Below are 14,313 nucleotides of genomic sequence, written 5' to 3'. Positions count from 1 at the left end.
TTGAAAAGGATGGGCCTGATGGAAGATGCCTTGTGGACTCCGTAGACCAGTTACTTGGTTTCTGATGTGAATGGTGGCATACTAACTCTCTAGGTTCCTCATATAATGAAGGAGCCGATCCAATGGAGTGTAGATCCTTGGGTGCCTATATCGTGGAGTCTTCTGGTTAGAGTGCAGTGGGAGACAATGTTGAAGGCAGCAGATAGGTTGAGTAGGATGAGGCCTGTTGTTTCTCTGTGGTCCAGGATGGTCCTAATGTTGTTGGTGGCTGCAGTGACTACTGTTTCAGTGCTGTGGTTATTTCAGAAGCCAGATTGGGTGTTTTCCAGTGGATGATGGGCCTCAAGGTGGGTTGAGAGTTATTTATTGATGGCCTTCTTCATCACTTTGACTGGGTCCGGGAGGAGACATGTTAGACAGCAGTTTGGGTTGGCTGATGTTTTTTAGAGAACAGTGTTGACTTCTGCGTGTTTCCAGTCGTCTGGGAATATGGCAGAGCAGATGGAGGTGTTAATGATGTGGGAGAGGGAGGTGCTTATTGGGGAAGTTCCTAAGTTGTAGATGTAGTGAGGAAATGGATCCTTTGGGGCACCTCAGTGGATGGTCCGCATGATTGATCCTGTGCCTAGTCAATCAGCTTTTTGTCTTGGTTGGTGATTGGTAGTTTTGCAGTGAGGTCGGCAGGGAATTTTGGTGTGGGAAGATGGTGCACATATTGGAGATTTTGCTATGGAAGAAGATTAATAGGTCATAGCAGATTTCTTGTGAGGGGAGGATGTTGTCGACACTTGTGGACGGTGTGGTGTAGTCCATCTTTGATTGAGAAGATTTCTTTGCTACTGTTAGAGCTTCCTTCCATGCGTTCAGCTAGTGCACGTTTCTTGGTGTTACATAGTTGCTCGTGGTGGTGTCTGAGATCAGTCTTGTATGTGGATCTGTTGGTGGTTTAGTGGCTGGTTCAACTTCTCAATTACCTGTCTAGTTGTTTGTTGTGTTGTTTTGATTCTCAGAGGGCTCTGTGTACCAGTTGGCTTGCTTGTTGGATCTTGTTTGGTTGTTGGGCTTGATGAGTGCATGGGAGTCTGCGCAGTTCCTGGTCCAGTGTTAGAGTTTGTGATATGCTTTTCGAGGTCATGCAGTTCAGTTTTTCTGTGGTGAGGGAACCAAGCCAGTCTGCTTTAAAGATTTTGCCAGAGCTGCAGCTTGTGAGGCAGGTGCTGGTAGGGGCGTTGATTTGCGTTGTGTCGATCTTGAAATGGATGATGAAGTGGTTCGTCCATGTAAGCAGCATGATGGCTATGTATTTGATGCTGTCACTAGTAATGAAGATGGTATCCAGTGTATGTCCTGCATTTTGTGTGGGAGCAGTGACAAGTTGGGTAAGGCTGATATCACTCAGGCTTGTGAAGAGTGCCGCGGAGTTGTGGTCGGTCCTGTCTTCTGGGTGGAAGTTGAGGTTGCACAGTTCTAAAGAGGCTCTGGAGTTGATGGCAAGCGTGAGAACAAATTCGGTGATGAGATTAGTAAAGGTGGTTGGTAGTCCAGGTGGTCAGTAGGCAAGGGTCCAGGGCAGGGTGAAGTTATCAGAGACTTGTAGTTTGTCGGTGTTCCATGAATGTTGCAGCAGTTTCCAAGGAGGTCGAGCACTTGGTGGATTCTTCAAAGATGATTGTGGACCTCCTCCAGGATTGTGGTTTCAATGCCATCATGCTACCCTGTAGCCTGTATGTTTTGCCATGGTGATACTGGGTGCTTACAGATTTGCAGGCGTCGGTGATGTTTACGTTAATGTAGGGGAGATGCTGGGAGTTAACACCAAATGTCAAGTGTTGCACTGAGAGCTGCTGCTAAGAAAAAAGCGCCCTTTCCACTTCTTCACCCCTCTCCACTCTTCCTCTTCTTCTGTCAGTATTTATTCTGAGTTTCCCTTTTAGGGATTGCTTGGGCTCCCCCCTACCCCCCCCCCCCAGCAAAGTTCTAGCAAGAAAAATGCTAGGTTCAATATACACTGATTAATAAATGGAAGTTTACGAAGTCAAGAGATCTTTGTATTTTGTGCAGGACATATGTGGGCTAGAATTGTTAGACTATGACAAGATAAATAAAGTTACATGTTGCTACTGAAATAAGTGAAGGGAGATGATCCCAAAAGTGGGTTACTGCACAGTATATATTGACTGTCAGATGGCTGATACAAGATGATGTACTATGTGCTGCAATCTGATTGTATTATTTGATTTCAATACAGAAAATGTAATAAAGGGCAATAGAAAAAAAGAATAATCGTGACAGACATGTATGTTGGATGCCATGGTCTGCTAAATGAGTAATGCATCCACATCAAATGGTCCTTACCGGTTTTCTTAAAAAGTTCGATTTATTCCAGGACAAATATTCCAGACCAAATTTGCCCTGGAAGAAAACCACTCTTGGCAGTATTGTCAACCAAATCACTGCCTGCAAAGATGTTTGGGGTTGCCTTCAACCACCTTAGACATATTCCCATTTTATAGCACCTTAAGATATGGTGAACTTTCCATGGTGTAGTATTAGGACTATATTGTGTGATATTCCATTCTATTCTACAAATTTATGTGGCATGAAAATAACCCAAAAGGGTATACTGGCACTAGTGAATCCTCGATGAGAAAGCAGAAGACTACGATAAAAAAAAGAATCAACTGCGAAAAGCCAGGTGTTTTGGACTTCTGGTAGACAAGGTGATTGGAGATGAGTCAGAACTTAATTGCAATTGTATCGCATGAGAGCAAGTTAGGTGAAAGCTCATTCCCCCAATCTCTGACAGTGAAAGTGAGGAATTGGAAATAGACAAAGAGCGACTGATCTGAGATATCCAGCAGGAGCATAAGTGACCAAATTGGGTCAGAGGTAAAGGGGACAAGAATTATAAAAGGCCCAATAAACCAAACAAAGGGTCTTGAAGAGGATACTGTATGAGATGGGAAGCCAGTAAAGTGTAGCCATGTAAAGAGAAATTTCCGAACTATGAGGAAGAAAGAAAATTGGGTGTATGGGCATGTTCTGAATCATTTGAATTCTGGAAATATATTTCTGGAAATACATTTTAGAGGGTCTCTCAGTAGCCCAGCATAGACAGAAATAAGGTCTACAGTACTCCCTCGCAGTGAAAGGTAAGAATGGAAAAACTTGTCAAAGGAGATATGGTTGATGGAAAAATGTAGAAGAGATTTTGCTGACCTCAGTGGACAGCGAAAGATCTTTGCCAATTCAAAATCCCAGAGTGCGGGCTTTCAAAATTGCAATAGGTGATCAACCAAGGTTCTCAGGCCACAGGTTATGGCACCAAAGTATGGTCCATTTTCCCAACAGATGAATTTCAGTCCTATCTGTTTTGCGCTCAAAAACACATTGAGGAAACAACATACAAAAGACAGTAATGAAAATTCAGTTTATTGCTTGCAGAAGAGCCATTGAGTCAAAACAGAATGTGGGTGTTGTCCGATTTGTCATGAATAATATAGAAAATAAGTTGTGCGAAGGAGGAGTCCTAAACATTAAAGAGCATAGGGCTTAAAGAAGTGCCCTGGGGAGCTCTTAGTTTGGGCTCTCTGAAGTTGGAATGAAAGGAGGTAAGTACAAAGTCTGAGTCATGGTGAAAGGAAGAGATTCATGACAAAGCCTTGCCCTGTATTTCGACCTGAGGAAGATGTGAGATTAGAATTTTATGTGCTCAAGTAAGACCAAGGCTATTGATTGGCTAGTGTCCACTTTAATACGTATGAATTCCAGAATGGAAATTAGGGCACTCTCAGAACAGTGAAAAGGATGAAAGCCTCACTGACCAAGGTCCAAAATGGGACTAGCTTCCAGAAAAGAAGAGAGTTGAGTATTTACTTACTTTTCAAACATTATGACCGGGAGCGAGAGAAGGGAAATAGGGTGGCACTTACTGAGAAAGGTGGCATCTGCAGAGGAATCTTTAAGCAGAGGTAATACCTATATTTGTCTCTTCTGAACTGAAAAAGAAGTGCTCTACTGCTTAAGGAAATCTCCTCTATGATGAAGGAGCATGTAAAAAATAAATATTTCAAGTAGGAAAACACATAAGTAGTGATGACTAGGTCTGGCGTCTTAGTGAACATATACATCCACTCTAGAAAGAAGATCATGCAACTCTATGGTCACTGGTATGAATTCCAGCAGATCTACCCATCCGTTCATCCTTCTGAGATTGATAAAATGAGTATAGTCGAATTGGGTAAAAATGTTAATCGGTTATCTGTCAACAGAACAGGCACCTACTGCTCATCTAATAGGCCTCAGGTGTTATTTAAGGCCATTCTTGGGGATTTGAATAAATGAATGCTTAGATTAATGAGGTCCTGACTTGCACCAATATTAATATTATAATTAGTTACCTGTGATCTAGGAAACCATTTTTTCAGAGAAAATAGCTCCTGTTTTTTTCACACAGGCTGTAGTACAATGTGGATCTGTAAGAATAGCAAGTTTTTGGGGTAAGAAATAGGAATATTTTGAATAAATATGAAATTGATTTTTGACAATGGGCAAAACCTGGCCTTTTACAATTGTGGGGAAAAATATTTCCCCAAAATTTAGACATCCCAAAATGTGTATCTGACTGAAACCTCCCACATTTACTGGATCAGAGAGGGTGTTCAACCTCAGTTTCATGAGGCAATGTATGAAAATGTCAGAAAAATATTTAAAGCCCCAATGGTCAGCAAAATCATTAAGAAATTGGGCAGCATCTCTAGTGCAATAGGAATGTCTTCTAAAATCTCTCGCACCCCAGAATCAAGTTTTTTTTTTTTTGCACAATCTTCAAATCAACAGTTCTGCAGTTTCATCATCGGAGCACAGAGAAAATAAACTACATATTTACTTAGCATCTAAGCAGTACTTTTATGCATAATTATTCGGAACCCTCTGTGCTAATGTCATCCGGAGATGTTCTAACAAAATAAGGAAGTGCAGGCCTAATGCATCAAGGAAAACCTACACTTTTGTGTAAGTTTACTATTTTTGTATTCCCAAACTGTGGGGCCAATTATGATGGTGGTCGGACGAGCATTCGGACGGCCATCGTTGCAGTAACAGGACCGACCGGTATTCGGTGGTCCCACCTATCAAATTAGGATCCGATCGCCATGTATGCGGTCGGAAACATGCCTATTTGTATTGAGGCTTATGCTGCGGCCCTGAAAAGGGCCGCAGCCTAAGCCCAAATACAAAGGGGCATGTTTTGAAACATCCCTGCCACACGATGGAGGGAGGTTTGGAGGCCAATAGCCGAGGGCCACAGGGACAGGGGCTGTGCTAGGGGGCCCAAAAAAGCCTTTCTGCCAAACTTTTCACGTCAGAAGAATCAACGTGAAATGGCTGGCGGAAAGGTGGAACATAATCCCTATGGCGGTGCCTGATAAGGCACCACCTCTATTAGAGGAAATGCGATCAGCGCGATCGCCTGATGGGCTCCTTGAGCCTGTCGTAAGCTGTCCGTCGATCCCTGGGCTAATGCGCCTGACCGACAGCAGCCTAATGGGGTGTTCAGACTGTGGTTAGAGATGTCGGTGGGACTGACGGTACAACGGTGTTGGTCCCACCAACATCATAATGGGCCCCTATGAGTTAATAGTAAGTTTACGACTGCAGGGCCTCTGCAGTCAGGGCGGAGAATTCTGAAGATAAAAATATAGGCCAATCACCGAATCTAGGTCACTTTAAAATACTCAGATGGCCTCCATAAAATTCAATCTAGTTTTAGCCAATGCTGATGGACCAATGCAGTTTCAAATGTATACCTGTCTCATAATTATAATAATATTAATATCATTTTCACAAAATATTATTTGGGCTGGCTGGAATAATAGCAATATGTTGAGAGAAATTAATGATGCTTTTAATATCTCTTACTTTTATGTTATTATTTCCGAAGGCCACGTCCATGCTCCCTATTGTATACTGCTGGCTATAATCAATAAATAAACGTAGGCGTCTCGGTAAATCGGGAAACTGCTGAGAGGGTCGCAAAAAGTAACAAAGGCTGGGAAAGTAGGCAGTTAGGGCCCGATTTAGGTAATTTCGATTTACCTACTCTTAAATACCGAAGCATACCGATTCGGTATTTAAGAGTAGGTAAATTTGAAGTAGGCAGATTATAGGTAATTATTCTTTTTAAATGACCGAATCTGTATGATTCGGTATTTACCGATTCGGTAAATACCGAATCAGTGTTTGCCATTGATTCCTATGGGCCTTGAAGCCCATAGGAATCAATGGCAAATACCGATTCGGTAATTACCGAATCGGTAAATACCGAATCCTGCCAGGGGGAACTGGGTGACACTTTGACACCCTGTAGCACCCCAATGTCAGGCTTGTGTGGGCATGTCTGTGTGTCACATGGCACAGGTGTACATGCACAGATGTGCATGTACACTTGAATTCGTTATTTACCATGCAATAGTATTACATGGTAAATAACGAATTCTGAGGGGCCTGTGGCACTGTTTAAAGCGCCACCTACATCTGCATTTACAGATTCTGTATTTTTACTGAGTCTGTATTTACCAATTCGGTAATTTTACCGATTCGGTAAATACAGATTCGGTAAAAATACAGAATCTGTAAATACATGCCCCCTACATTGGAAAAGGCATTTACCGGTCGGTAACGGCTGAATTCGGCCGTTACCGACCGGTAAATGCCTACCTAGTTCGGGCCCTAGGAGTTAACTGAGGATTTCTAAGGAGTAAACGACTCTCAGAAGTTGAAGTTACTGAATAAACTGCAGAGAGGCAAGGAAGGGCAGAGATGTTCTCCAGAATGACAGTGATCCTATCAGCAGAGCCCTACCCAAAAACCCTGTACCAGCCACTGTTCCCATCCTCCTTCCTCCTGCGTACACTGTTGGATCAGGAAGTATCAAGAGTAACCTGCTGGTGCCCCTTTCCAGCACACATGGTCAGGGACAGAAGGATCATGGCCCGCATACCCCTGCCTGTATGCACTTTTTGGGTCTGGTGGTCCCAATATTCCACGGAAGCCGCAGACGAAGGAGGAAGCACAACCGTGCAGGGGGCTGATTGGGACCCCACATTACCCTTCTGTCTTGAGCTGGCTCATGAGGCATTGACTCCTCTAATGATAAGCATACTACATTATTAGTGTGACAGTAGTAAAAATGTGTTGTAATTATTAATTGTAGCTACACACATAGATAAACTTGTTTCACTTTTTTGTATATACACTTTTTTCTACCTTTGTGGAGAAACACTAGTGAGTGACAGGGGGATCATCCCCTAGGTCCTGACGAAGAGGCTTCACGCCTCGAAACATGTTGACCCACACAGGAGAGAGAGCCCATTAACCAGCTCCATCTCTCCGCTTCACTTTTCTTTTAACAATACCAGCCAGTGTTTAATAAAAAAATTTTTTTACCACTAGGCCAGGTATTTTTTAATAACTCACTCTTTATATCACTCCTGACCCCACTGACACTCACTCCCAACACATAGCACCCCCATCTAAAGGTGCTCCAGCGTAGTCGCTTGTCGCAGCACTGCCCCGCCCCGCAGCGGGACGGGAAGACCCCGATGATGAAGCATGACACCAAGGGCCCTTTTGGTGTGTGAGGGGTATTTTAACAAAGAAGGTGTATTCCATTGACATCTGGATATACACCCACCCAATGCGAGGTGGACCCTTTTGATTAATAGAATCCCTGATAAGAGGAGGACGTGCCCACCTCGGTGCTCATCGGCACCACCTCTTCACTCCCCCTTTTTGATTTTCTTGGTCCCAATATTCCTGTCACCAGGTTTGCCTTTCTGTTGCTTTCACAAAACCTGTCTTGACTGTGATGTAAGCTTGCATTGCTGCTGCTGCTTGTGGTGTACTTGTGTGTGAGGTAAGCTAGTATTGCTGCTGCTGCGTGTGGTGTACTTGTGTGTGATGTAAGCGTGCATTGCTGCTTCTAGTGCTGCACCTGCTCTTTGTATGTTTGTCGAAAGAAGCAAACGCTTGATTCCTCTTCAGGCCACTGCGTTCCTGTACTCACAATTGCTCATCCTGGCACCTCCCCACTTGCTGGTTTGGGCGCTAATTTAAATTCCTTTTCTGTAACAACCCCCATCACTTACCCCGCAGGTGTTTGGTGTTGTCTTCGGGCACAGGGATATATCACAGCTCATGTACACTGCAGACATGTCTTGAAAGGCAAAGGTCTCTATCTGAAACATAACTGCCAAGGAATCGCCGTTGTGGATAATGTGTACATCCACTTCATCCGTCACTGCACAGCTGTGAAGAGAAGAGAGGAGAGCGTGGAGTTAGATTTCAAAGACTGCTTTTAATGTCACAGTCAAGTCACCATTAAATTCTTGCTGTGCATGTGTCGGAGCCAACCAAAAGTACCTACCTGGTGAGATCTAACTATTGCGCCAGTGAGTAAACCCGGTTCTCAACTGTTGCCACCATTTGATTTTTTCCTCCAATCAGCCACCCTTGTTGATACGTATGAAGCCACGCAAGTGACATCTGATTGGTTTGGAGCGGTTTTTAGAAAAAGTTTAAAAAATGACTCACATGCCTGAGACACCATTAGAATCAGTTGGGTACAGTGAGACTGGTCATGGTTGAGACTGCACTCTAAGCAGTGAGACTCACAAACGAGTGATACTGTTCCAAGGTATGAGATTAACAAAAAATCAGGGAGGTTTCGTGTTAACGGATGTATGTCATTACATCGCATACTAATCCCACGCGTGCCATTACAACGCGGGTATTACTACGCGATGTCAATGAATCAAATGCCATTACATCGCATACTTTTACCACGAGTATGCCTTTACCACGCATGCCTTTACAATGTAAAGGCATGCGTGCTAAAGCTATACTCGTAGTAAAAGTATGCTAGGTAAGTGACAACCCTACCCCTACACAACACACTACTCCCACCCCTACACTACCACTAACCCTAAAACACTACTACACTACAACACTACCCACACTACTCCCACCCCTACACTACCGTAAACTCTAAAACACTACTACACTACAACACTACCCACACTACTCCCACCCCTACACTACCCTAAAACACTACTACAACACTACCCACACTACTCCCACCCATACACTACCCCAACCCTAAAACACTACTACACTACAACACTACCCCTAACCCTAAAACAGTACTACACTACCCACACTACCCCCACCCCTAAACTACCGTAAACCCTAAAACACTACTACACTACAACACTACCCACACTACTCCCACCCATACACTACCTCAACCCTAAAACACTACTACACTACAACACTACCCCTAACCCTAAAACACTACTACACTACAACACTACCCACACTACCCCCACCCCTACACTACCGTAAACCCTAAAACACTACTAGACTACAACACTACCCACACTACTCCCACCCCTACACTACCCTAAACCCTAAAACACTACTACACTACAACACTACCCACACTACTCCCACCCATACACTACCCCAACCCTAAAACACTACTACACTACAGCACTACCCACACTACTGCCATCCATACACTACCCCAATCCTAAAACACTACTACACTACAACACTACCCCTAACCCTAAAACACTACTACACTACAACACTACCCACACTACCCCCACCCCCACCACTACACTATCCCTAACCCTAAAACACCACAACACTACCCACACAACTCCTACCTCCACACTGCCCTAAACCCTAAAACACTATTACAGTACCCAACCTACTACCACCCCTACACTACCCAATACCCTATTTATTTATTTATTTGTAGGTTTGTAATGCGCTCAAATCGTCAATGAATCAAATGCCATTACATCGCATACTTTTACCACGAGTATGCCTTTACCACGCATGCCTTTACAATGAAAAGGCATGCGTGCTAAAGCTATACTCGTAGTAAAAGTATGCTAGGTAAGTGACAACCCTACCCCTACACAACACACTACTCCCACCCCTACACTACCACTAACCCTAAAACACTACTACACTACAACACTACCCACACTACTCCCACCCCTACACTACCCTAAACCCTAAAACAGTACTACACTACAACACTACCCACACTACTCCCACCCATACACTACCCCAACCCTAAAACACTACTACACTACAGCACTACCCACACTACTGCCATCCATACACTACCCCAATCCTAAAACACTACTACACTACAACACTACCCCTAACCCTAAAACACTACTACACTACAACACTACCCACACTACCCCCACCCCCACCACTACACTATCCCTAACCCTAAAACACCACAACACTACCCACACAACTCCTACCTCCACACTGCCCTAAACCCTAAAACACTATTACAGTACCCAACCTACTACCACCCCTACACTACCCAATACCCTATTTATTTATTTATTTATTTATTTGTAGGTTTGTAACGCGCTCAAATCGACTCCCGAAGGAGTATCTCTGCACCTGTGACCTAGAGAGCGCTGTCAGCAAGTCCTAAGGGGAAAGATTTATAACTGAAACAAAAAGGTCTTATGTTGTTTCCTGAAACTCAAGTGTTCTGTGCATTTCCTAAGTGGCAGGGGTAATCCATTCCACAGGGTGGGACCGGCTATAGACAAAGCCCTACCACCCTGCCTTACTTTCTTGGCGGCTGGCACTGTTAGGAGCAGCTGGTTACTGGACCTGAGAGATCGCACCGGAGTATAAGGTATACATTTGTCTATCCAGTATGTTGGCCCTAATCCATTTAGGCTCTTATGGATAAGGCGGTATAAGCATAGGGGTCCCAGACTGGACATACAATTATTCAAGAAATGTAACAAATATTTAGACAAAAGGATAGAACCATTAATGAGTAAGTACAGTGTTTTTATTTTCACTGCACTTTTGTTACCTTTCAATGATAAATGTATATCTATCAAAACATCTGTAATCACAAAATTCAAAAAAGCCCACAAAGGGAAAGGGGGGGGGGAGTGCAAGGAACGAAATTGTGATAGTTGTACATCACTTGTCATTGATTATATACACATACATTCATGAATACGGTAAATCAGTGTCAAATGGTCCACACAGAGGAGGCCACACAGAAGAAACGCATAAATCACACTATTTACATAACAAACATATTCCTAAAACACTGAGTACATCTTGCTTTTTTTAGGAATTGATAGTGTAGATAGCAGTCTACGTTTCGACCCAGAAGTTGTAGGATAGTGGATCCTTACGGCGCGGGTCTTCGTCAGGACGTGTGGGGGGGGGGGATTGGACAGGGGCTGATTCCTGTTGTATCAGCAGGGCAGAAGGTACCAAAACAAATGACCAGGAGTGTTCCGTAGACAATCTGTAAAACTGGAGAAATGATTGAGAATAATCATTCAGCTGTCCGTATCTGATCAATCAAGATAACGGGATTGTAATGGAGAAACAAGGCGTTCATCCATCATGGACTCAGTCATTAGAAACGAGGCGGGAGCGTTCAAGGTTCAAAGCGGAAAGCCGCTGTTAGGATCCGATTGTATCAGGAATTGTGATTTTCGGTGGGTTCAGGGCAGTGTCTATGCGCTTCTCCTGTAACCCTGGTTACAGGAGAAGCGCATAGACGCCGCCCTGTTTATATTACACAGTAAATTCCTGTAACCCAGTCTCAGATCAGGCCCTGTCTTCCCTATATTGGATTGGCATTGTCCATAATCTTTCTCCTCAGCGGTAGCCTGAAAGTGGCAAGTTCGGCATGAGAACCGGCCTACTGGGGGATCTCCCACCTCCCCTGGACATCCCAACCCTAAAACACTGCTACACTACAACACTACCCACACTACTCCCACCCCCACACTACCCTAAACCCTAAAACACTACTACACTACCCACACTTCTCCCACCCACTAAACCCTAAAACACTATTACACTACAACACTACCCACACTACTCCCATCAGTACACTACCCTAAACCCTAAAACACTACTACACTACAACACTACCCACACTACTCCCATCACTACACTACCCTGAACCCTAAAACACTACTACGCTACCCACACTACTCCCACCCCTACACTACCCTAAACCCTAAAACACTACTACACTACCGACACTACTCCCAGCCCTACAATACCCTAAAATACTACTACACTACACCTCTACCCACACTACTCCCACCCCTAAACTACCCTAAACCCTAAAACACTACTACACTACAACACTACCCACACTACTCCCACCCCTACACTACCCTAAACCCTAAAACACTATTACACTACCCACACGACTCCTACCCCTACACTGCCCTAAACCCTAAAACACTACTACACCACCCACATTACTCCCACACATACACTAACCCTAACACTAAAACACTACTACACTACAACACTACCCACACTACTCCCACCCATACACTACCCTTAACCCTAACACACTACCACACTACCCACACTACTCCCACCCCTACACTACCCCTAACCATAAAACATTACTACACTATCCACACGACTCCCACCCCTACACTACTCTGAACCCTAAAACACTACTACACTACCCACACTACTCCCACCCATACACTATTCCTAACACTAAAACACTACTATACGACAACACTACCCACACTACTCCAAACCCTGCACTATCCCTAACCCTAAAACACTACAACACTACCCACACTACTCCCACCCATACACTACCCCTAACGCTAAAACACTACTACACTACAACACTGCTCACACTACTCCCACCCCTACACTATTCCTAACCCTAAACCACTACTACACTACCCACACTACTCCCACCCCTACACTACCCCTAACCCTAAAACACTACTACACTACCCACACTACTCCCACCCATACACTACCCCTAACCCTAAAACATGACTACACTACTTACCCTCTTCTAGTTAACGCTGTCCGCCTAGAGCCCATCTCACCTCAAACTTAAGGGGTGGCAACTCTGACCGCTACTGACTAAGCCGGCCAACACAACAACCATCCGGCTTCACTCTCCTTGGGTCACTCGTCCCTTACTTAACTTGCCGCCACGCTTATACCCGCTAGCTTTAGCCCACCCCGCGGCAGGCTGACCACTGGTCTCTTTAGAGTTGACCTGATCAGACCCTAAGTGTCTATCCTAGGAGCCCGGCGCTACCTCCCTCATACACTGAATACCCCTCCCCACACGAACAATCGACCCCACCCCACGCGAACATCCTCGGTGTGCAACTCCCCAGCGCATACTACGTCGTACAGCCCAACCCCCCCTCCGGGTGGGCACCCCTTACCTTCCACCTCGATTCAATCAGCCCAGCCCCCTCAATCTCATTTCCCCCCTTCCATGCCCCAGAGGTCTCGCCTCCCCCCAATCCAGCTAAGATGCCCCCGGCCGTGCATTTGGACACACATCTCTGCCCCCCTCTTAACCACCTATCCCCGTGAGGGCAGAACACCTTCGCTATAACATTCCCCCGCAGCCTCTCCTTCAAAGCCAAAAAACGCTTCAAACAGACTTTAATCAGGCAACACACTGAAACACTAATTTTTGACACCTATCACTGCGCAGCCAGAGGACAGGGGAAAATGGACTTCATTTTCCATACCAACAGGCCTGGTGTATGGGTCACCATCTTTAACTCACTCCTCCCAGTCTCCAAAACCACCCTTACTGAACACAACCGCAAACTAACAATTGCCCCTCTGAACCATCATTCCCTGACCGGAGACATCTCCATCACCATTTTTACAAATGGCACCATTCTAATTCAGGCGAAAGACGAGAACCAAGAGTACTTCGATTCTCTCTTCCCCACACTCAAGTTGGCAACTGTTCACTACCCACACAAACCGACCCCCCCCCCGCTAGCGGCTCCTGACAAACTCAGAGTCTTCGGAGCATATCTCCGCCACCCCAGCGTCCCCTCCCTACTTTGCTTAATAGAGCCACCAATCACATGCCTCCTCCAGCCCTAGCTCCCCCTATATCCCAACCCCCATCCTCCACCCATCACACCCAACCATCCAGTACCCAGCCCCCTCCCATCCCCTATGGACTACCATCCCCCCTCTTCTTAGTGCCCGAATCACCCCTAGCTCTCAGCCTCACGCCCTTAGTGATCCACCTCAGCGTCCCCACCCTTCCTTGCATATCCACTTTGCAAACCCTGTGCCCTCACCAGCCCCAGCTTCCCCTATCTCACTACCCACGTCCTCCATCCATCGCCCCCAAACTTCCAGTAGTCAGCCCTCCTCGCATCCCCAAAGGACCCCCAAGCCCCCATTCCCCACCCCCGTAAC

The 14,313-nt window shown here is 45.2% G+C and overlaps 1 protein-coding gene across 1 annotated transcript in view; it reads right to left on the bottom strand.

Annotated features, from left to right (window-relative positions):
• Window positions 1-14,313, bottom strand: part of LOC144823827 (uromodulin-like) — a 442,286-nt gene that overhangs the window by 20,104 nt on the left and 407,869 nt on the right. Inside the window, exon 8 of the mRNA XM_078682688.1 lies at window positions 8,148-8,307. Coding sequence (XP_078538814.1) covers window positions 8,148-8,307 — 160 coding nt within the window. The remainder of the gene's footprint in view (window positions 1-8,147; window positions 8,308-14,313) is intronic.

The sequence above is a fragment of the Lissotriton helveticus genome, chromosome 3_1 (assembly GCF_964261635.1).
Source record: "Lissotriton helveticus chromosome 3_1, aLisHel1.1, whole genome shotgun sequence".
NCBI classification, from domain to species: Eukaryota; Metazoa; Chordata; class Amphibia; order Caudata; family Salamandridae; genus Lissotriton; species Lissotriton helveticus.
This window is presented reverse-complemented; position numbering and strand designations above follow the sequence as displayed.